The 25,046-nt window shown below is 40.9% G+C and overlaps 1 protein-coding gene across 1 annotated transcript in view; it reads right to left on the reverse strand.

Moving 5' to 3' along the window:
- Nucleotides 1–1,538: 1,538 nt before the first annotated feature.
- LOC147236219 (uncharacterized) overlaps nucleotides 1,539–25,046 on the reverse strand; it is a 74,171-nt gene continuing 50,663 nt past the window's right edge. Inside the window, exons 3-4 of the mRNA XM_086161229.1 lie at nucleotides 11,266–11,323; nucleotides 1,539–2,715 (exon numbers count right to left, since the gene is read on the reverse strand). Of these exons, the coding sequence (XP_086017355.1) occupies nucleotides 2,700–2,715; nucleotides 11,266–11,323 (74 nt within the window). The 3' untranslated portion in view covers nucleotides 1,539–2,699. The remainder of the gene's footprint in view (nucleotides 2,716–11,265; nucleotides 11,324–25,046) is intronic.

Genomic DNA, 25,046 nt, shown 5'->3' on the forward strand with positions numbered 1-25,046 from the left:
GTGGTCTATGGCTTTTTTTGTCTTCCCGTCCGGGCTGTACCAGGTCCAGTGGTGGATTCTCTTTCGGGGTAACCAAGAGTCAGCGATGCAGAGGTTGGTGGCTCTGCAGAGGTTAAGTAACCGTTGGCCGTTGTCGTTGGTGGTGGTATCGACGGAGACTGGGCCAGTTACAGCCGGGAGGGTCGGATCCTGAATCGAGATTGTGGCATTGGCGTCGGTGAGGACGATGACAATGTCATGGGGGGGTGCGGCCTGGATGGCATCTTGCAGTTGGTCATAGAATGTGTCCTTGGCATGGTCTGGGGTGACGTCAGTTGGGCTGTAGGCGACAATGACTGTCAGCTTCCCATGTTGGTGTTGGAGGCGAGCAGACAGCAGTCGATCGCTAACTGGTTTCCAACTGATGACGGTGTTCCTCCGGTATAGCGGGATGGCTAGGGCTACTCCATAAAGGCCTCTGCCATCATTTGGGCCGCTCCAGAGGAAAAGATGGTCGCCAGCAGTGGTCTCTCCAGTTCCGCGCCAGTGTGATTCACACAGGCCAGCAAGGGTGATGTTATACCTTGAGAGTTCACGGGATAGCAATGTGGCATAGCCGGGGCGCAGGAGTGTCTGGACATTCCAGCAGGCAATGCGGGTTTTGTGACGGAGATCCAGTTGGCGTAGTCCGGGGGCAGGCAGGGGTCTGTTACCGAGAAGATCCGTCCGGTTTATTCTGGTTGCTTTGGTTGGTTTCGTAACTGGTTTATTTCACCATGCCAGGTAGTTGGCCCTGCGATGGCTATTCAGCTGGTGGGGCTGCCACCTCACAGCACACTGACATGCTGCTGGAGGCTGGCGGGTTCACGGTTTGTTGTGACCCGCCTGCGTGTGCCCCCAACACGTGCTTTTCTCTCAGGGTCTGCTCCCCTAGCCTTTTGTCTTCCCAGACTAACCCACAAGGCAGTGGGACTGAGCCACACTTTGTCTGGTCCCTCACCTGGGACCTGTTTGCCTTGGGTGACCCTTCCAGGGGCATGAAGCCCCCGACAACATAGCTCCCAGGATCACTGGGGCACGCAAACCCTCCACCACGGTAAGGTGGCAGCTCACGGAGGTGAGCTGCTGAATAAGCAGCAGTAATTTAGCAAAGCTTTCTTCTGCATATATGATATGCTCAGTCATAAGATTCATAAGATCTCCAGTTGTGTTTTCCAACTGTTTATGCTTTAAAAGAAGATTACAAAACTATTTCTATAATTTTGACTTGCAATCATCTAGCTAACATTGCCCACACAAGCAAGTGGTTCAAAATAAAGCCTAGAGTAGTTTGGGAGCAGTAAATGGAGAAGGTTTTGTCTGGTAATCTACACAAAAATACAAATATGAGCAATATATCAAATATCATGTTCTCCTTAAATGTGTAGGTTAACTATGCACCGTAGATCAATAAGAGTACAACTTTGGGCTTGGAGGGGATGTTACTGCCTGTTGGGACCCAGGAGAGAAAGTGACCACTCACAAATGTTGACCAGTGTTTAATGGCATATTTAGAAAACTTCTTTTAGTTACTGGTATGCCAGGATATGTGCCATTAAATACTCTATCTACATTTTACAACAGAGGTCTCCATCGTTCTTGTCTTTCTGGGATCAAAAGGTAGGCTGTCTATGAGCTATAGATTGATATACAAAACATGAACTGTTATATCGCCAGGTCTGTCTTTAAGTGTCTTCTCAAAAGTGTTTCAATACAGCAAATCTAATATAACCCTATATTATTTTAAGACTCTGCCAATTAAAAAAAGAAAACAAAACAAAAAAACTTTTGTTTTAAAAAAAAAAGATTTTGAACATTCATGAATAATTATGCAAGTTTACAAATTTTGGTAGATTGATGGTTAGATTGCTAATAACAAAGACAATAGTAATTTTAAGGGAACAAAGTATGTTCCTTCCTGGGTTGAGATGCCTGCTAGGGTTTAGTAAAAAAAAAACTAAGAAGTCGTGTTCAGACAATAATATGCAAGTCAACATTATATTAGATTTTTTTGGAAGCAAAAATATTTCTATTTGCATTTCAATATTTGAACAGGAGGTCCAAATGTGATCAACATTTTCACAGATATCAATACATTTCAAGTAGATTATCTTTACCAAGTCTTGAATTCAAGATACAGAAGTATTCCCATCATATAAATTCAGCAAAAAACTTTTTTTAGCAATGATTTCAGCCCAACAATGATATTATAAAAGTAGTGCGTTGAGGAAGGAGTTTGGTAAACTGTAAAGGATAGCTGTAATCTCTCGGCTTCTAAAACTTCCATATTCATCTTTATCCTTTCAGATCTCAGTCATTTTCAGAGAGGTAGGACTACTTGTTGGCAATGCAGAGGTTCTGAAATGTCTTAGGTGTTTCTTTTCTTCATTTTGGCAATGCAGGTTTAGGTTACTGCCTGTCTAAGCATTCCGTCTTTTCAGGTGCTCCAAACAAAATGCATTGCAGCCACAGCTGAAGCACAGAGAAAGTCTTTTGTTGCTTTGTCAATTTGTCTTATTGGTCCACTCTATAATCATACACTGTTGCATTTTATGTAGCTGAAAGATATTATTTGTTCCCTTCATTGTTCATCAATTTATCTATCTGTAGATCCATCCATCCGTATGCTTTTTGTCTCATGTTTGCGTTGCAACGGCAGCATCTCAAGAGGCATGTTGTTGTCAGGAGGCATCAAAGCTGAAAGACAGGAAAAAAAGACTGTAACACACAAAGACTTGTATTTGTGTGTGTGTTTGTGTGTGTGCATGTGCGTTTGCATGCGTATATGTTTGTTTGCATATGTGTCTCACCAGTCTCAGAGATTTGTGTTGTCAGCAGAATCCAGGGGTCTCTCCCCCCAGATAAAGATAGAAGCCATTTGAATAAATCATTATGAGCCGCCTCATCATTAAATATTAACCCAACAACTTTGCTCACCCTGTGGTCAGTGCATTAATGCAAGGGTCACACCACACACACACACTGGTGTATCACAGTGTGAATTGGTGTCAGTGGTATTCTTTTTCAATCTACTATCATAATGGAAAATGTTCAAGACTGATAGATAAACTATTGATAATAATATATTAATATGTATATGTAGTTGTATCAGAAATTGGTATCTTAGGAGTCATATACTGTGGACCCTTGCTACTTTACAGTTCGGCTTTTACGCCCTCGCTACAACGCTGCCTTTTTTTTTGTAATCGGGTTCTCGCGATTTATTGTTCTTTAGAGGTTTTTTTTTGCAGTATTTGAAAAAAAAAAAATTCATGATGAAATAGCCTAAGAAAAAAACAGTAAAAATGGAAATATTATGCTGAAATTCATTTAATAAAATAAATAAAATACGAGACCTCTTTTGCGAAACAAAGATACCAAGTGTTGCAAACTCTCGTTCTTCCATTGTACCCATGTTATTCCGAGATCTCATACTGAATAAAGTTGGCTAGCTATAGATACACCTGTCCACAATGCCTTGTAAACACCCAGCATCTACCCAAAAGTCTGGTATAGACAAGGCTAACATCAGAAAGACAGCGACCTTAAGCTTCAGTAAAACGGCTAAATGGGTGATGACAAGACAAAATAAATTAATTATAAAATTGGAAATGCTTTGGCCTTGTGGATCGCAGGAGTCGCCAACAAAACAGTTGTAAAGCTCTCATTGGCTCTGCAGTGCCTCATCAGTATTCATCCCCATAACTACTGCACAGAAAATTCATCATTCATGTTCTGGCACAGCAAAGTATTTCAAGTGGTGAGTTCCCCATAAAATAATTTATTAGAAACATAAAATTTGATTTCTTTCCATAAATTAATTTATATTTACTTTACATGAAATATGATGGATATGGATGGATATGATGTTTATTGTACGTTACAATTATCCAAATGTTGGAATGCAGCCTCAGGGGAGCACTGGCTGGTGTCTCTGCGAGCCAGCCTCCAAGGGAAAAGGAGCAGTGTCTCCCTGAGCCGGTCCCAAGCCTGGCCAAATGCAGAGGGTTACGTCAGGGAAAACATTTGCCAAAACGACACATGCGAATCAACCATAATAACCAGACCATACTGGATCGATCAAGGCCTGGGTTAACAACAACCACAATTGGTACCAATGACCTCCAGGGTACCAATGGAAACTGGGCTGCTGTAGGTCAAAGAGGTGGAGGAGGAGGAGTAGTAGTAGTGTTGTAGTTGTTGTTGTTGTTGTTGTTGTTGTTGGCTCCCAGGAGGACAGCCACAGGTACGTTGACTTGCAGGTTTGTTTATTCAAGCATTCAAAATGAGACTGGACCTTTGGGTTTGCCTTAAATACTCCTCGCTTGATTAGCTGATTGTTCCCTGGTGAGGCGTGGTCACCAGGTGCGGAGGATAATTGCCGTAATTGCTGTGCCGCTTTCCTGGGGACCCGATGAGTCGTGACAAGGAGGAAGGCGTGATCGGAAGTAGAGAGAGAAGTAGAAATGCAGGAGTCTTGGACTGAGAGTAGGCACTTTGAATATTGGGACTATGACAGGAAAAGGTAGAGAGTTGGTAGACATGATGCAGAGAAAGAAAGTGGATATACTGAGTGTCCTAGACACCAGGTGGAAAGGTAGTAAGGTTAGAAGCTTAAGAGTAGGTTTTAAGTTGTACTATCATGGTACTGACAAAAAGATGAATGGAGTAGGAGTTATGTTGAAGGAGGAGTTTGTTAGGAACGTTCTGGAGGTGAAAAGAATTTCAGATAGACTTATGGGTCTGAAATTGGAAAATAAAGGTGTTGTGCTCAATGTTGTTAGTGGCTATGCTGTGCAGGTGGGATGGGAATTTGAAGAGAAGGAGAAGTTCAGAATATTTCCAGAGATGACAGAGTAGCAATTGGTGTAGACTTAAATGGATATGTTGGTGAGGGCAATAGAGGGGATGAAGAAGTGATTTGCAGATTTGGTATACAGGATAGTGATTCAGAGGGACAGATGGTGGTAGATTTTGGTAAAGGGACGGTAATGGCTGTAGTGTAAACCTTTTTCCAGAAAAAACAGGGACATAGGGTAACTTGAGTGGAGACAGGAGCGTGCAGGTAGACTAAATCCTGTATAGACGAGGCAACCTGAAAGAGATCGGTGACAGCAAAGAAGTTGTAGGTGGGAGTGTAGCCAGACAGCATAGGCTGGTGGTTTGCAGGATGACTCTGGTGACAAAGTTGATCAAGAGGACGAAGGCAGAGCAGAGGAGAAAGTGGTGGAAGCTGAAAAGGGAGGAGGGTTGTAGGGTTTTCAGGAAGGAGTTCAGAAAGGCTATGGGCTGTCAGGGAGAGCTTCCAGATGATTGGACAACAACAGCTAGTGTTATCAGGGAGACAGGTAGGAGAGTACTTGGTGTGTCATTCGGACGGAAAATAGATAAGGAGATTTGGTGGTGGAATGAGGAAGTGCAGGAGTATATACAGAGAAAGTGGTTAGCAAAAAAGAAGCAGGATACTGAGAGGACTGAAGAGAACAGACAGGAGTACAGGGAGATACAACGTAAGGTAAAGACAGAGGTAGCAAAGGCAAAACAAAGGGCTTACGATGACCTGTATGCTCAGCTGGACACTACGGAGGGTGAGAATGATCTAACAGGTTGGTGAAACAGAAAGATAAAGATGGAAAGGATGTACAGCAGGTCCAAGTGATTAAGGAAACAGTGGGAAATGTATTGACAGATGCTAGAAGAGTGATGGGAAGATGGAAAGAGTACTTTGAAGAGCTGATGAATGTGGAAAATGAAAAAGAGGCAAGGGTTTAAGAAGTGACTATTGTAGACCACAATGTAACAGATTAGTAAAAGTGAAAACTAGGAAGGCATTGAAGAGGATGACGAGTGGAAAGGCAGTGGGTCCTGATGATATACCCGCGGAGGTGTGGAAGTGTCTAGGAGAGGCAGCTGTAGATTTTCTGACTTGATTATTCAACAGGATCTTAGAAAGTGAGAAGATGCCTGAAGAATAGAGACGAGTGATTTTAAGAATAAAGGGGATGTACAGAATTGCGGCAACTATAGAGGGAGTGGAAACTAGACCGAGCAGAAGTCAGCATGAGTGAGAGTGAGAAAATGCCTGAAGAATGGAAACGAAGTGTGATGGTATATTTTTAAGAATAAGGGGGGTGTGCAGAATTGCGGAGAAGGCCAGAGGGAGCTGCATGTGTTTTGTAGACCTCAAATAGCATTTGACAGGGTGCTAAGAGAGGAACTCTGGTATTGTATGAGGAAGTGTGGAGTGGCAGAGAATTATGTTAGACTTGGTCGGGACATGTATGCTAGCTGTGAGACAGTGGTGCTGTAGGGATAACAGAAAAGATCAAGGGGGAGGTGGGACTCCATCAGGGATCAGCTCTAAGCCCCTTCTTGCTTGCAGTGGTGATGGACAGGCTGACAGGTGAGGTTAGACAGGAAACTCCATGGAACATGATGTTTGCAGATGACATTGTGATCTGTAGTGAGAGCAGACAACAGGTAGTGGAACATCTAGGGAACCAGAGGTATGCGCTGGAAAGGAGAGGAATGAAAGTTATTTGCAGCAAGACAGAATATATGCATGTGAATGAGAAGAACTCTTCGGAACGGGGAGGTTACAGGGAGTGGAGATCAAGAAGTTGGAGGATTTCAGGTACTTAGGGTCAACAGTTCAGAGCAATGGAGAATGAAGAAAAGAGCTTAAAAGACGGGCTCAAGCAAGTTGGAGTGGGTGAAGAAAAATGTCAGGGATACTATGTTATAGAAGACTATGCCAGAATGAAAGGAAAGATGTACAAGACAGTGGATGTACAAGACCAACAATGCTCTATGGGCTAGAAACAGATACAATGACGGAAAGACAGGAGGCAGAGCTAGAGGTCGCAGAGATGAAGATGTTGAGGTTCTCTTTGGGAGTGACCAGGATGGATAGGATCAGGAATGAGTCCATCAGAGGAACAGCACATTTTAAATGTTTTGGAGAGAAGGTTAGAGAAGCCAGACTGAGATGGTTCGGTCATGAACAAAGGAGGGATAGTGAATAGACGGTAGATGGATGCTGGAATTGGAGCTTCCAGGTAGGAAGTCTCGAGGACGACCAAAGAGAAGATTTATGGTAGTTGTGAGAGAGGATATGAAGGTAGTTGATGTGAAGGAGGATGCAGAGAATAGGGTTAGATGGAGAGAGCTGATTCGCTGTATCCAAATGTTGAGATCTGGGGCTAGGGCTCTGAGTGCAGCCCCCTTCACCAACGAGCTTGATTGAGCAGGTGGAGGATTCTGGGTGGGGATGCCAGCACACCTGCGGCTGATCAGGCCTTGTAAAGCGGAGGATAAGAGGAGCCTGCTGCCAACCCTTTGGTGCCAAATTGTTGGTTGTTCTTTGTCTTGCGACTCCCGACGCCTCTTCTTGCTGGCTCCTAGGTCCTGTGGCTCCCGAGACACCCCCTCCTCGTCGGCTCCCGAGATGCCCCCCAGGAATCAGCATGGCCCCAGTAGAGCTCTCCTTCCTTTTCAAGTAAACCCCTGAAGATGCCCTACCTACTGAGTGTTCTTGAGTTTGGGCCAGGCACACCTTCCATGAACATGTTTGTGTTTAGTGTGCTGAATGAGTGTAGGAGACGTAATACAGTTGCTGGTGGGTTGATAACAGTTTGTGGGTTAATATCGTTGTGAATACCATCAAAAAAGATCACGTCTCTAATTTGTGGAAATTCACTTTTTGCGGGGGGTTTTGGAACATTACGCCCGCGAAAAGTGGGTCCATTGTATATACATTTATTATGGCTGGAACTCTAGGGCAAAAATTTGGATGGATGAATTGATGATTATAACAAAATGAAGAGCCATTTGTAATGTGTAACATTTTGAACTGCACAAGCTCAAGGCAGAAAGATTACTGTGTTTTCCGTACTATAAGGTGCACCGGATTACAAGGCACACCTTCAATGAATAGCCAATTCTAAAAAAAAAATCATATAATATTCATATAATTATATGAATATTATATATTCATATAATATAATAGTTACAACAAGCAATAGTAGTTACAGTAACGGCTTGGGTTGCATTATGCATCCACTAAATGGAGGTGCGCTAAAGGGAATGTCAACAAAACAGTCAGATGAGTCAGTCAAACATTATTAATTGAATTCAAACCAACATTCTGACAACTCTGTTCACAACCGAAACAAGTTAGTGCATTCACAATATGGTACCAAACGTACTGGTAGCTCTTACCGGTATTTGCACTGCCTTCGTTGAAAACAATGAATTTCCAACTCCATTTGTCACAGTTCAAACGGTTTCATAAAATGACAGCACCAAGAACAACCGCCTCTAAATTCATTGACGTTAAGTCACGTGTTTGTCCTCTGACTGAAAGTGTCTCGCTTTGTTCCCTCGGAAACTCTGTTTGGTCTTATACTTGGCGCAGGTCATCTTATTGCTTCCTCCACTTCCGCACCTTTGATTAGTTAATGTTGAATTCTCTTGCTGCTGCTCTATTCCCATGGTCTACTGCGTGACTGAAAGCCTTGAGTTTAAGCTCTGCGTCGTATGCGTGTCCCTTGAAAGGAGACGTTTTGGGGTCTATACACGCACACACAAATGGAAATGAAAATGCATGCTTCCCTCAGTCATATATCCCACCATGCACCGCGCTACTTCTTCTACAGAATAAAATGGAGTCGGTTGCTGCTTCCTGTAGTTGCGAGACCTCTTGCAGCTCAACATTGATCCATATATTAGGCGCACTGTCGGTTTTTGAGAAGATTAAAGGCTTTTAGGTGCACCTTATAGTGCGGAAAATACGGTACACTGATATACAACGTAATAGAGGGATGAAGAAGGTAGATTAGACTATGCTGATAGAAGGAAAATTGAAATATAAAACACTTCCAGATAGACATACAGAAAAGACATGCTGTATTTGGGCAGGAGTTTGCGTATCACAGGAGCATCTCGTCATGATGATGCTGGTAAAGATACGAAACCACATTGAACATCTATTTTGTGGTTATTTACTTGTGTTACATCTAGGTATGCTTGTAAACCCAGAGGTCATAGAAGTATAGTGAGTCATGACGCCACTAGCTTCATGACTCAGTATTAATATATTAGTAAAGGTCTTGGTCTTTAATTCTTGACCACATCTTTGATTTTTCTGTTGTATACAGTATTCATGTTCACAATGGAGAGTTGTGGTTCAAGTTACTATTTATTGATTTATGATTCCTTCAATTCAATGTAATTTATTTATTCTAGAAGTAATTTTACATTTGACAGAACTAAAATGCCCCTTGAACTTTTCCAAATATATTAAGGTCCTGGGACCTGTATCACAAAACAGTATTTGTAGGCTGCTGATGAAACGAAGTGTGCCCTGCATTTCAGAATCATGAGGGTTGTTTGTTTCTCATCAAGGTTCCGTCTTTATTTACCATATTTTCCGGACTATAAATCGCGTTTTTTTTCATAGTTTGGTAGGGGGTGCAGCTTATACTCTGGAGCGACTTATGTGTGAAAATATTGAGCTCTCTTGCTCTGATGTGTGTGTGTCTCTGTCTGCGTGTGTGTCTTTAATATGGCAGTGATCGTCACACACACGCACGCTAACCAATCGAAATTCAGCAAGGGCGGGTCATGGCAGAGGCACGTTGTGAAAAAAAGATGCTACCTGCTATTTCTGTACCTATGAAAATTGTTCATTTCAACATTCGCGCTAACTTATAAAAACAACTGAGAAGGGCTGAACAAAAATGGCACCGAAAAGAAAATTATATTCTGCAGGTTACAAGCTGGAAGTAGTGAAATATGCAGCCGAAAATGTCGATCGAGCAGCAGAGAGAAAGTTTGAAGTTATTGAGAAACTTGGAAGGGACTGGCGAAAAGCGGATGTTACTCTTACTGAAATGAAGAAAACTAAAAAAGCTAATCGCGGGCTTAAAGCTAGCTTGCCACTGCTAGAGGAACGAGTTCACACATGGGTGCTTGCCATGTGTGGCAAGCAACCATGTGCCACAACGTGTTGCCGGGAGAGGCTTGTCAACAGTACAGTTGCGTCTGTGAAGGAGATGACTATAAATGACTTTGCGGGAGGACCTTCCTGGTGTTTCCGCTTCATGTAATTGCTAACAAAGGTTTCTATACCAAATATTAAGCTCTGTTTTTCTAAACTATCAAATACTTATGCATTAAAAACCAAATTCATTATGTAAATATCATACAATGTGCTTTTCTGGATTTTTGTTTTAGATTCCGTTACGGTTGAAGAGTATGATAAAATTACAGACCTCTACATACTTTGCAAGAGGGAAAAGCTGAAAAATCATCAGTGTATCAAATATTTGTTTCACCACTGTGTGTGTATATATATATATATATATATATACACACACATGTTAGTGCGGGTGCTTCACAGCTAGAAGGTCCCGGTTTCGAAAGGTCTGACGGGGCCTTTCAGTGTGGAGTTTGCATGTTCTCCCCGTGTCTGCGTAGGTACCCTCCAGGTACTCCGGTTTCTCCTACCATTAAAATCATGTACAATAGGTGAATGAGAATGTGTATGTGAGCTCAACTGTGGGACAACGGATGCAAATTAGCCCATGGCTACAATCCGGAGTGGTGTGTTTACATGCATGTCTCATGTGTGTTCATTAACATGCACTGTCCCAAATATATATATATGTACAGTATGTCAGAATTCTTGTTGAAATCTTCCTGTCATGGCAACTGGACTTAAGAGGTGAACTGAAAAAGTCTTCTTCCAGTGAAACTTCTTCCAGTGCAGAAATTCAAGTCCAGTTGCAAAAGCAAGAAGATTTTGACAGGAATTCACCCTTATCCGTCCAAATTTCTGATACTGATTTGCAAAATACCAAGGTTCAATAAGGATTTTTCTTACTGTAAACTCACTAATGTCTGCTAACAGTAAGGTTGGTTTAGTCAGTGGGTTTCAGAAAAAGGGAGATGTGCTTTTTAAACTATGGAGGTAGGTCCTGTAAAGGTTGGGGGGGAGTGAAAGTGAGAGTGGATGTGGAGGGAGGGGGGGGGGGGGAGAGAGAGAGAGAGAGAGAGAGAGAGAGAGAGAATTTGTCAAAAGGTTTTTTTGATTTGATTCTATCGTATCCTTTGACATTTCAAAGCATTACAAAAACACAGAGTGATTTCATACGGCGAGGCTGCATTATGCATGATGTGATTCTTAGAAAACAAAGCATCACAAAGGCAATGAAACAGGTGTTATGACTGTGTTGTGCAACTCACCTGTCCCAATGCTTTACATTCCAACATGAGTTGGTACAACAGCCAGCAGATATCAGAACTGGAAAAAAAGCAGTGCAGTCAACAATCCAATCCTAATGGTTAGTGTGACTGCAAATTCAGCAGCTCAGGTCAAAACAGTAGAATTTTAGTTGAAGGATATGAGCTTGCTTTGCTTATATAGGGTTTCCTGTACTATAAATGCCCAGCTTGCCCAACACATTATATTCTCCTGCGAAGAACTGGACTGACCTGAACTGAATTCATAAAAATAGGTCTAATTTGTGATGTTATAACATATTTCTCCGAGATGCCTCACACCAAGGCTTCGCCTGCAAACAGCAACTCCATCCTGAACACAAGGAAAAAATCCATACAGCATAAAAATGCATGACATCAATTAACTTGATTGCAATGCAAACATGTGAATGATAAAAGTAAATTGCACTTTTGTCTAAGGAAATATGAGGTGTTTCGTGAAATGTTTTGTAAAAGGATTGTTCATTAAATTCCAAAATTTTCCTTATGTCCTTGTACTTCTTTACACCAAAACAGAGGAAAGACATGATATTTTGGTTATCTATTGCTGAGTATGCTATTATTTTAATGGTCCGGCCCACTTGACATCTACCTAGGTCGTATGTGGCCCGCGATGAGAAATGAGTTTGACACCCCTGCACTAGGCCTAGGCAAACTGTGTCGGCAGTGTATTGATACTGTGTTGGTCACCCAATAGTGACCCCTGCAGTAGTTATAAAATCATTGTACGTAAAGAAATTCCTTGTTTGTGTTAATGCTAAACTGTGTTGGTATGTAAAATATAGCAAATTTGAGTTACAAATCAGAGTTACAATTTTTAACTTATGTACACATTTTTGTTAACTGTTAAATCATATGAAATAAAAGAGAAAAAAAGTGATTAGTTTGTGATTTTTTATTGAGGAACAAAAGTTTTTGGAGTGTCTTTGCTCCAAGGCAAATTCTCCTCTTAGACACCAGCTCCTCAGCCTTAGAGCCTTAGCCTTTACGAGATAAAATGAATAAAGCAACTATAAGGCTCTTCAACTGACAATCATGTTATCACAGGTCATTCACTTGATAAACTGATAAAGTGAGCGCAATGCGCCACCGTAAAGGTATAGTATATAACAGTAAACAATGCTCAAAGGAGAAAAAGATTTAACTTGTCTGGCGTCACACGATCAATATTATTCCACACTGGGGAAAACTTCTTAGAACAATCCACAGTTACGCAAAACTCCATCCAACAAACCCACATGTTGATACAGTTTGTTTCGTTATAAACACACTTTGGCGCGTCACATCCAAACGATAGTTCCTGTGTCGGTCACGTGATTCTTTCTTAAAGCAATACACGCACCGATACGGGGTTTCACTCTTGAGCTCTCGGCACAGTGCTGACGCACCATTGTCGCACGTTCCATCACTACAGTGCAGAATATGTTTTTTTCCGGTGCCATTTTTGTCCAGCCCTTCTCAGTTATTTTTATAAGGTACCGCGAATGTTGAAATGATCAATTTTCATAGGTACAGAAGGCGCAGGTGGCATCTTTTTTTCACAACGCACTTCTGTCATGACCCGCCCCCGCTGAATTTTGATTGGTTGGCATGTGTGCCTCTGTGTGTGACGATCGCTGATATATTACTGGCACACACACAGACACAGACATACACATTAGAGCAGTGGTTCTTAACCTGGGACCGATCGAACCCCAGGGGTCAGTCTCAGGGGTTCGGCGGAGGTCAAGACACACATTGGTGATGACATCACTGGCAGCAGGTGATCACGCTACATAGCTTGGCCTATCCGTGCTGCAGGGATTTTGGCGCGCTCAGTTGTAGTAACTAGTGACTGTCGTGATGGTATGTCATGTGATTTCTTTCTTAATATTTTAATCCTTTCATACTAATTATGTCGGGCAAAAAAAGAAAGCGGTCGGAAGAATACGTACAATACGGATTCACATGTATGACGGAACGTGATTGGAATCGATGTCCAAACTGCATGATTTGGAATGACAAGATGAGCAATTCTAGTCCGGCACCGGCAAAACGAAGGAAAGGCTTCCTTAAGCTGCATGGAGATGGGAACTACAAGAAAATAGCGCTTGCTGAATTCAAGGTGAAGGGAGCCAGATTCGATGAAAAGGCTACTCTGCCTGTTCTTTGTACCCCTCAACGTAACGATCCTCGATCCAATAAAGAAGGGTTCGGTGAATGCGCATGTAAAACAGGTGGGGTTCAGTATCTCCAACAAGGTTAAGAACCACTGCATTAGAGCAAGAGAGCCCAATAATTTCACACAGAGTATTTCACTCCAGAGTATAAGTCGCACCGGCCAAACTATAGAAAAGCCACTTATGATACTAAAAATACGGTATATATTCTTGTCATGGCAACTGGACTTGAATTTCTTTATTTCAATATAACAATGTCAACATGACAACTAAAATACCTCCCACTGCACAATGTTTTGAAAATAAAGTCAGTAGTGCAATAGTGTTAACAATAAAATGTAAAAATCTTTAACAGTAGAAAAAAATAAGATACTTCAATGACAACTGTTTCAGAAGAAAAGTCAAGAGAATCAAGCCAAAAAAGCATCAATGTAACGGAAATACAAATATAACAATGTCAACATGACAACTATAATAACTTCCGTTGCACGATATTTTGAAAATAAAGTAAGTAGTGCAAATAAAGTGTAAACACAATCGGCTCTCATTCCCTGCCTTTGGTTCTCTGCTCCAAGGAAGACTTCCTTTTGGCTCTCTTGCCATAGTGACAACTGATTTACAGGTTTTTGTTCAGGAACAGTAACATGTTTACATTTTTCCCTTTTATTGCACTTCCTCTCTGAGCCACTAACCTGTCCTGCTTTTGAGAAAATTATTTCTGCAGGTACTGATGTTGCCATTAGTCCCAGCTGTTTCTTTGCAGTCTCGCTCAGACAGGGAAATGTTGGAGGGGGAGGAGGGAGGGGGGCTAACTGCCTGAGTCACCCATTCAGGCAGAGACTCAAAGAGTAGCAGCCGACGCTGGGCGAGAGAGAGAGGGGGATGCGCTATTTGAGCAGAGAAGCTGCGCTTTGAGGAAATTGGTGGAGGAGCGAAGAATCGATCCCAGGACAATAGTACCGATCCGATACAAGTACTTGTTTAGTATCGATAATAACGATATTTGGATCGATCCGCCCACCCCTAGTTTATATTTTTGCACCGAGCAGGTGATATGAAGTGCAGTAAACAAACCCTGAGGAGACGGCATTATTTTTTTTTTTCAACAGGGATGAAAAGAAAGGCGGAGAGAGACGAAGATAATGAGTCAAAAGAAAGTCACCCGAAAGCTAAGACAAGGAAATATGACGAAGCGTATGTGGCGCTTGGCGTCACTGTGACTACAGTGGGAGATGAGATGAGATGAGAAAGATGAGAACAACTTTATTTATTCCGAAGGAAATTGTTGTGTCTTCGGGGTAAATAAAGTTGTTCTCATCTCTCTCATCTCATCTCATTTCCCACTGTGAGGAAAGACCTAAAAACAATGTTAATACATTTATTCTTTGTTGTAAGTTGAACTACATTTCTTTCTTATTTGTTTTCTTTAATGTAGATCAGGATATCATTTTATGCAGAGGTGTACTTATTACAATTTTGTAGACACATTATATTATTTATAGTCGCGGCGGAGAGTGGGAGGCACGAATTGTTTTCTTCTTGTTTTCTTCCCTCTCTCCCTCTTTATCCCCAGTGGCCTATGGCAGAAGACTGCCCACATTACGTTGTGATCTGTTCAACAATCTACTCAATAAATGGCAGCTTTCCTTGTAGGTTCTGTTAATCATTTTACAGAATGTGGTATAGACCCTGGCTCTATGTTAAGTGTCATGTGACAACTTTGATGTGATTTGGCACTATATAAATAAAATCTGTGATGACTTGAATACAATGCAGTCGATTGGCTTTTTGCGTGTGTGTTACGGCTTTCCCCAGGAGGACAGACGCAGGTACATCGTATTGCAGAATGGTTTATTCAAGCCTTTTTGAACAAGACTGGATGACTGAAACCATGGGTCGGCCTTGAATACTCTCAGGCTGATTAACTGATTCCCCTCAGGTGCAGCATGACCTCCAGGTGCGGAGGATCACCGCAGTGATCACTGTGCCGCTGGTCCGGGGAGCCGAGGAATCGTGACAGTATATGTGTGTGTGTTTGAATGTGGCAGAGCAGCTGTTGTGAGGAAGCAAAGCTGACCACTGACTATGATCATTAATCAACCTCAAAAATGACTTAATTAGTTCACATGTGAGTGTGCTTGTGTGTGATTACGACTCTAATGAAAAGCCAAACAGACATAGCTCCTTGGATCAGTATTTGTTACTCCCTCTCATCACACCAACAGACACACAGACACTCACAAGCACACACATGAATCCCGCATGATTCTTCTCATGTTCATACACTCACTCTGTCCTCATTCTCATGTTGACCTGCTTTACACCTCTGGTTCAGTCCTGTCCTTGTATCATAAGCTGTCAGTAACACATCCACAAACCCAGACATACAAGACATGAAAACACACAAAGAAGGAAAGGCTCCCGGGTCAGTTCACAGCTGTGTGCTCTGCTTTGCCTCAGTGTGCCTCAATGTGTGTGTCAAGGGGAATGACAGATTAGATATGAAAAGGATGCCATGTCTGTAAATGTGGGTGCCTGTTAGTTTTCCAGCATTTTACTGTGTGACTTAATATCCTTATAGAAAAAAGACATAACACAGACAACAGGATCCCCTTTGAACTGAACAGACAGCTGACTATCCACTAACTGAAGACAATAATTATAAAACAACACACCTATACAACCAAGCAATCACACACCAAAGACAGCAGGAGGACAAAGCAGTAGATTTTGCGAAATCATTCCCACCTACACTCCTGCTGCACATACACACCATCACAAGGTGAACATGTTGCATTTATTTATAGATATATTACACATGAAAAAGCCTCATGATGAACACCTGGGCACTTGTGTTTCTTTGCCTACTATTATAAATGGGTGATAAATATGGGTATGCGGTGGTCATTAAAATACCATAAAATACCATACATAAAAATACCATTAAAATGCGCAATCTCAGAGTATAAAAAAGGGAAGGTAGACTTCAAAGTTGACTGGGAATGAATACCAACGAAGCAGCTGTTGGCCTATTTAACATATCTGTTCCAAACAATTGGATTAACATTGAATACATTTACACAACATCAGCGCACTCTGTATATGCATGAACATGGCTCACAAGCTGTGGCCCTGCTAGGTCATGCAATTACGGTGTGTGTGTGTGTATGTGTCTGTGTGTGAGCATGTCTGCAAGAGAAGGATGCCCTGATCTTGTAATCTAACATACACATAATCCACGGGACCTTTGAGTCAGTCCTTAAATACTTTCTTGCCAAGATTCCACCTCCTTCCCCATGAAAAATAGAAACCTAATTCAGATATTACCATGCTATAATTCTACAATTAACATATTGGTGTGGGTTTTTGGTACTGACTTATACATTTTCATTTTTGTTTCAAATCTAATCATGGCAACTTGACTGAAGATATTTGACCCCTTATCCGAGAGGCTAGAACTGAAGAAGGCTCTCTGGCGAAAGCTGAAACGTTTTCAAGGAGAGAAGTTAAGACCAGTTGCTGCCATAAGATTTAATAGCTATTGACCATGACCTGGTTGACTGAGAACCTAACAGATACTCAACTAGAAGAGTTTATAGAAAGATGAGCAATACCTTCAAACCTCATCCAGCCAACACTGAACAAGATGCATTAGGTTCAAAAAAATTTTATTAATGTTGGTGCACATACATGAGGTGCTGTTAATAAGTTGACCTGAGAGATTTAATTGTGGTTAACCACTAACTAGTTATTCTTCATCAGACTCAAATTGTGTCCTCGACTGCATCCAGGGCCTGTGGCTTTCCATCCTGATGTGGAATATGCATCGTCTCCACTCTCTGAAAGACTGAAACCAAAGAAGTAAGAAAAAAAAACTGCTATCATATTCAACTAAAAGCCACAGAACTAATTCTTTTGGCTCATTGTGAACAACACTGAGTCTGCAGAGGACCCTGTGGATCCACTATCGCGATCTTTTCTCAACATCACCTGCTCCTTTATATAACACAATGTTGCAGATACAGAGTGCAGGCTTGTTACTATCATCATAGCGTGATGTACCACCAGTGACGTGCAGTCAGTAGAGGCAGGTGAGGCCGGGCCTCACCTGGCATCATGGGAAGAAAAAAAAGTAAAATGAAAAAAATTTTTACTACTCGGCTAAAGAATAATAGAATTTGCAATCGCAAGCTACTGTAAACAGTTAGCAAGTGAAGTGTAGTCATCCAGTTATTTTTTTCCTCTTGCTTGGCTTTATTTCCAAATCGGAGGATTACATGGCTAAACTGAAAGAATTTTCTAAACTGGACTTTCAGTCGAAACAGGAGATAATAAGGAAGGGAAGACCCACGCCGGCGCTAATGGATTTGCTTCAGACTACGAGACGGAAGACTCTGTCTTTTCAAACAGAGTGGTACACTTGAGAAGGCTGGCTGTGTGGATGTCCATTAAGAAAGCGCCTTTTCTGCTTTTCCTGCATTATTTTCTCAACTTCTGACAATCAAACATGAGCGGTTGGCCACTCACATTCAAAGTCAAATCGCGCTAAAAACATTCAAGATGTCATGGATAGATTTGGCTTTGAATGAACAGCAAAGACTTAACAGCTGTATCCACAATGCTAGGGTAAAGGAAAACCGCTCAGCAGCGCATGGACTTCATTTATAAGTAAGGGTAAGAGATAATAACGTTTTTTTTATTTGCCTTTTTCAATGCTACAGTTTGTATATGTAAAGAATGCTGATATGATATTTTAAACAAAACACGTTAACTGCTGCCAATAAAATGGTGAATAAGCTACTCCGTAGGGTTCATATGTTTGTGAATCTGACTGATGATGTCAGTGCCTCACCAGCCATGAACCTCATCGCACGTCACTGTGTACCACAACCCCAAAGTCCTGTACACACACATACCCACCCAGTGAGATTCATTTTCCACATTCATCAGCTCTTCAAAGTACTCTTTCCATCTTCCCATCACTCTTCTAGCATCTGTCAATACATTCCCCTCTCTATCCTTAATCACCTGTACCTGTTGTACATCCTCTCCATCATTATCTCTGTTTTGCCAACCTTTATATATCGTTCTCTCCCTCCTTCGTGTCCCAGCCAAGCATAAAGGTCATCGCACACCCTGTGTTTTGTCTTTGCTACTTCTATCTTTGCCTTTCGCTGTATCTCCCTGTACTCCTGTCTGTTCTCTTCAGTCCTCTCACTATCCCACTGCTTTTTTGCTAACCGCTTTCTCTGTATATACTCCTGCACTTCCTCATTCCACCACCAAGTCTCCTTATCTACTTTCCTTCCAAATGACACACCAAGTACTCTCCTACCTGTCTCCCTGATAACACTAGCTGTTGTTGTCCAATCATTTGGAAGCTCTCCCTGACCACCCAGAGCCTTTCTCAACTCCTCCCTGAAAACTATACGACCCTCCTTCCTTTTCAGCTTCCACCACTTTTTCCTCTGCTCTGCCTTTGTCCTCTTGATCATCCTTGTCACCAGACTCATCCTACAAACCACCAGCCTATGCTGTCTGGCTACACTCTCACCTACAACTACTTTGTAGTCACTGATCTCTTTCAGGTTCCTCGTCTGTACAAGTCTTCCTGTGTGCTCCTACCCCTGCTCTTAAACGTTACCCTATTTTCCTGTTTTTTTTCTGGAAAAAGGTGTTCCATTTCCATCCTTTTCTGCAAAATCTACCACCATCTGTCCCTCTGCATTTCTATCCTGTATACCAAATCTGCCCATCACTTCTTCATCCCCTCTATTCCCTGCACCAACATGTCCATTAAAGTCTGCACCAATTACTACTCTCTCATCTCAGGGGATCTTCTGCATCACTTCATCTAACTCATTCCAGAACTTCTCCTTCTCTTCAAACTCACATCCCACCTACGGGGCATTGCCACTAACAACATTGAGCATCACAACTTCAATATCCAATTTCAGACTCATAAGTCTATCTGACATGCTTTTCATCTCCAGAGCATTCCTAACAAACTCCTCCTTCAAGATAGCTCCTACTCCATTTCTCTTCTTGTCAGTACCATGATAGTACACCTGCTCCAACACCTCAAGCCTTACTACCTTTCCACCTGGTCTCCTGGACACACAGTATATCCACTAATCTTCTCTGCATCATGTCGACCAACTCTCTAACTTTTCCTGTCACAGTCCCAATATTCAAAGTCCCTACTCTCAGTCTCAGACTCTTGCCTTTCCACTTCTTTCTCTGCTTCCGAACACGTCTTCTTCTTCTCCTTCTTTGACCTACAGTAGCTCAGTTTCCATTGGTGCCCTGTAGGTCATCAGTACCAATGGCGTCGTTGTTAACCCAGGCCTTGGCCGATCCGGTATGATCTGGTTATTATGGTCAATTTGCATGTTTGGTTTTGGCAAAAGTTTTACATCGGATGCCCTTCCTGACGCAACCATCTGCATTTATCCGGGCTTGGGACCGGCTCAGGGAGACACTGCCCTGAGTGCTGCCCTGAGGCTGCATTAAACCAAATCCTCATACACATGCATATTTCACCGACAGGGAACATCTGAACTGTCGTTTAAGAATAACATTTGATTTCCTTCATAATTAGAATATTTTATCCACATAAATAAAGAGTACATTGGAGTCCTGATGGAGTCTCAGTTTTTGTCCACTTTCAAATACAAATTTAACATTTGTTAGATGACTGAAAAATATATAACAAAAAAATAGAATAAGTTAGCAAACTGCTTTCTATAGTGCAAAGTTCTAGCAATACAGCGTGTTGAAAGTGGATGCATTATGATATCCAGTCAGGTTTCTTATTTTCTTTTTTGTGCTGGGTTTTTGCGTGTGTGTGTTTCCAATGTCACAGAAGACGGAAATCTATCATCATATAATGGCATATAAAAACATATAAAAAACATTTTGAACTAAGTGAACAAAATATCACAAATATTTTTTGAATTATTGAGTACAAAGTCAGTTATGTAAGGTAAAAAGAAGCGACTTTCTGATGTGACTTTCTGATAGATGAATGATAATTTGTGAGAACATATGCTTGACAACAGCTAACTTTGCAGTTTCTTAGCAACAGCAAATGCTAGCGTGTGTTATGACCCCCTAATTTGTAAATTCACCCCAATAGTAAAATATTTTGTCAGTCCATTTTAGAAACATGTCTTGGTGTGAGCATGAAAGTGCTTTCACTATTTTCCAACCAAAATAGAAAGGCTGGCTAAAAGTGGCCAGTGGCATTCTACACAAAAACACACACAAAGATCCTTGTTTCAGCTTTGCCATTTCAGCCAGGCTCCAAACGCAGTGTAAAAACACAAAACAAACTGACACTGCGGTGTTCCATGCCACAGGAAATAGGTGCTTTTGAAAGCAGTCCGACTCATACACATGTATGGTGAATACATAAAGATATGTATAAAAAGTTAATGGCAATTTTCAGTTAAAATCCATTCCAAATGTAAATAGAATGTATATTGTAATCTGAGTATGATTGTTTTTGCCCTCTGTGCCTCATACTGTGGGGAAGTATAGCTGATGGTTTGTTAATTACATGGTGAACTAGGAAACTGTGACATCGGGTCCATGTTTGGAGACAGGAGAGAGCATGTTCTGTTGATGTTGAGTGTATGTATTTGTTTACGTTTGTAGCAGAGAGCAATTAGTGATAAAAAGAATTTGCAATGAAATGACTGTGTGTTTGATTAAGATATTAGCATGTGAAACACAAGCAAACTAGAGCCACACTGTCAAAGACGTGCTCGGTAGCTGCTGTTCTGGCTGTGTTCAATCAAATGTCTGTACATGTAGTGACTGTAGTTATAACAGTAATGTTACTGACATAGATCTTAACTGTGTGTATGTATGTGTATGAATGTTACAATTGTTATCATGTAAATTAGGTTAATTTACAGTGATGTATGCATTTTATTTATGTGATGACTACGCTCATTTCACATCCACAAAGAGAATGATAGCAAGAGAGCATTATTCAGTAAATATCTGCTTGTCACTCATCTACATCAACAGAAATGCTCAGTTTCAGCCTGGAGCTCTGCAGGGTTTCCCCCTGCACAGATGAAGGTGCTGTTAACCCTGAGTTGTCATGGCAGTTGAAGTACACCATATTCCAGTTACATGTTAAAGGCTGAACTCATCCTCTCACACAATCACAGCTGGGGTAGGAACCAGCCCACCCAAAGCCTTGGTGCAGGATAAAAGTTTTTCTATAGAAATTTTTCCAATTAAAGGGACATTGTATTCGGTTCTGTTATAAGCACAGAGGGACTAAGCATCACATTACCTGTCACTGATCCGATACTACAACATTAACATGTTCCAAAGAATCAACAGCTAATTAATTTCTTAAACATGCTGTAAACCTCAAACAGTTCCAGATTATGACATATATTTCTAGTGCTGAGGGGCTGGTTCAAAAGTGTATCTGCAAAGCCTATACTGTACTGTAAAAAAGTTCCATGATCAAAACAGAAGGGGTTTAAGTCCTGAAGGCCTGATACCCCATTAGCAGCATTAAACTTCAGTGTTACCAGCATAATCTCACATTTGCTCCAAAAATTAAATTATTTCTCTGCATGGCCAGCACATTGCTCTTCTGTCAGATGACAAAGTAAAACTACCACTCCGAGAACAGAGCAAGCCTGTTATACAGATACATTTGGAATCCCATCAGAACATGATATTCTTCTTCTTCTTCTTTGACTTTCAGCTTTTCCCTTCAGGGATCACACAATGCATCAACTTTTCCATCCAGCCCTCCTTTCTGTATCCTCCTCTCACACCAACTACCTTCATATCCTCTCTCACATCCAAAAAGGTTCTCTTTGGTCTTCTCCTAGACCTCCTATCTGGCATCTGCAATTCAAGCACCCACCTACCAATATATTTACAATCCCTCCTCTCTACATGACTGAACCATTTCAGTCTGACTTCTCTGAAGCTTCTCTCCAAAACATCTAACTTGTGCTAAGAACTTCAGTGTTCTGGACACACAACTACACACTTGTTGACAGTGATAGATTATGTGGATATATTGAGAGAGAGATGAGATGAGATGAGAACAACTTTATTAATCCCGAAGGAAATTGTTGTGCCAGAGTTTCAAGTAAAAACATAACAGTAATAGACAATAGTGGAAAGGAGGAAGAATAAGAAATATAATGAAATATAAATTGTCTTAGATGTTAGCTGTTAGCAGTAACTACAAAGATTGAAGATTCCCTGCGGCTGAGGGAAGAGGAATATAAATATTTTTTATAAAATAATTGAAATATAAATCTCTGCATCTATTAAGTGTAAATGAACGTCCAGTCAGCATCAAATGTGCTTTGTATGATGCCTCTCTAAAAATGCAGTGGTTGCAACAAACTAGTAAACTTGTCCTGCAGTGAAACTTGGCAGCTCTTAAGTTAGCCAGGAAATGTCATGGATGGGGATTTTTGTAAGCAAATTCACACAACTTAAAGACATGTTGAATGAAATAGAGTCAATGCCTGCAGGGGATGATTTAAATAATACACTTGCTACAATATCGTGTTGCTTGCTGACCTCAAACTTTCTTGATTTACCTCGCACTGTCACTTTGCGGTGACTGTGACAAATTATACAGTTGATTCTGGTGGAAAGTTTTCATGTACAAAAAAGTATTGACATTGTGCACATCAATAACTAAGTAGTGAAAGAACATAGCTTGACTATAAAAGTATATTATGGAAATATGAACATTAAATGCCCAGTTATGTAAATTAACATATTCAACCCTTAAAACAATTTCTTTTTTTCTTTTTTTATTTCAGGTAGAACATCATGTTCCCACTAAATTAACACCACCAGCATACACATTGCATTGGAAAGAGATACTTCAGCTCTGGCCTTGCAAATGTGCAAATGTTAATGGTTATGCTATATAAGCCAACTTAGAAAAATCCATATAAACTTTCAACTAATGTAGCTCTATTTTCTTATCTGCTATAATCATGCTGCTGTTGTATGGTGTTGCTTACTATATTTTGCACCGAACTGTATAGAAACCTCTGCTGCTACTCTACATTTTACATATATTATTAAATTTCAGTTTTTATGCTGTTAAATCTCTGTCATCCTTTCACTTTCAGTACCAGTAGATTGTATCAGCTTGCACCGTGGGATCGTGAGAAACGTTGTCTCGTTTCCTCTGTATGTCAAGTACATGTGGAGCAATTAACAATAAAGCTGACTTCGTTAACCAAGATAACAAGAATTTGATATTGGCAAAAGGAGCTTTTACACACTGAAACTAATCTTAACATTCTATTGAAAAGAGAAAACCACCACCAACATCCAACAATGCTGTTCAACAGCCCAGTCAGACACTTATGCTGGGCTTAGACCTTTTCCAGTCCCAGATTCAAAACTGGGAGTCTTATAAATGACTCAGCCAATAATTTTGATTCATAATATTTATTAATGTCCTCATGTCTGACACTGTTAAATTTTAAAGTTGAAACACAATTTCAGGCTTAAATCTATGTGAAGAGCATGCTTTATTGGATAACTTGTGATAGAATTATTCTAATTGCAGATTTCACAACTTTCATTGAAAAATTGCCACTTTTTAAACTTAATTTGTCTCCAATAATACATCATTGCAATGACATTTAGGTCAATCAATGTAAAAGTTTTTTGGATGTCAGGAGATTCATCCAACATCATTTGTATGATAAATAAATCTTTAGCCAACACTGGATTACAACACCTCTGCAGACTGGAACTGTGCAGAGCCTTTTGGAACTAATGCCTTAATTATGTAAAACTTTTGGAAGCCCCTGAGTCTACCTGTACACACACACACACACACACACACACACACACACACACACACACACACAGAGCTAATATTCTCTCAAGTTGACCATAGTATAACTGAACTAAATTTTTACATTCACTTAAAGTGGAGTAATGCTATAGTCACCAAAAAGGGCAAAATGAAACAGCCTGTTAAATTGTCAATCACTTCACAGCTAGTCGAAGAGGAAGAGAAATCTGCCTGGGGAGGCCCTGCAAAATCAGTTCTGCTAACCCTTTACGCAAAAAAATAAGTGTTGATGACGCTGTTGCTTCAACCAATAAAATTTTGAGTTGGCAACATCAATGCCTTCTAGGCTACATCAACGTCAGTGTATTCACACCCTCTGATTGGGTGGTCAGAGAGTTGACTAGTGCATGGGTCGCCAACCCACGGCTCCGGAGCTGCATGCGGCTCTTTCATCTTTACACTGCGGCTCCGAGTAGCTTGGGAAAATAAATTATAAATATTTAATTGAAGTGTATTCCATTTGTGTTAATTCCTTTTTTCAACTTTTAGTTCTAAGTTGGAAGATTATTGTGATCTTGAAATATTGAATAAAATTATATTTATTATTTTTCGTCGTTCAAAATAACGTCACACTCGCGGAAGCGGGTATACCCGCCAGCCGGTAAAGTCCAGATTTGCAGATGCTGTGCGCAGAAATTCAGGAGCAGAAGTCCCATAAACCAGGTAAAATAAATATGTATGAAGATACTTTGCAAATATATTTT

This window comes from Fistularia commersonii, chromosome 2 (genome assembly GCF_037954325.1).
Source record: "Fistularia commersonii isolate RoL2024-O1a breed Wild chromosome 2, RoL_Fcom_v1.0, whole genome shotgun sequence".
Classification (NCBI taxonomy): Eukaryota; Metazoa; Chordata; class Actinopteri; order Syngnathiformes; family Fistulariidae; genus Fistularia; species Fistularia commersonii.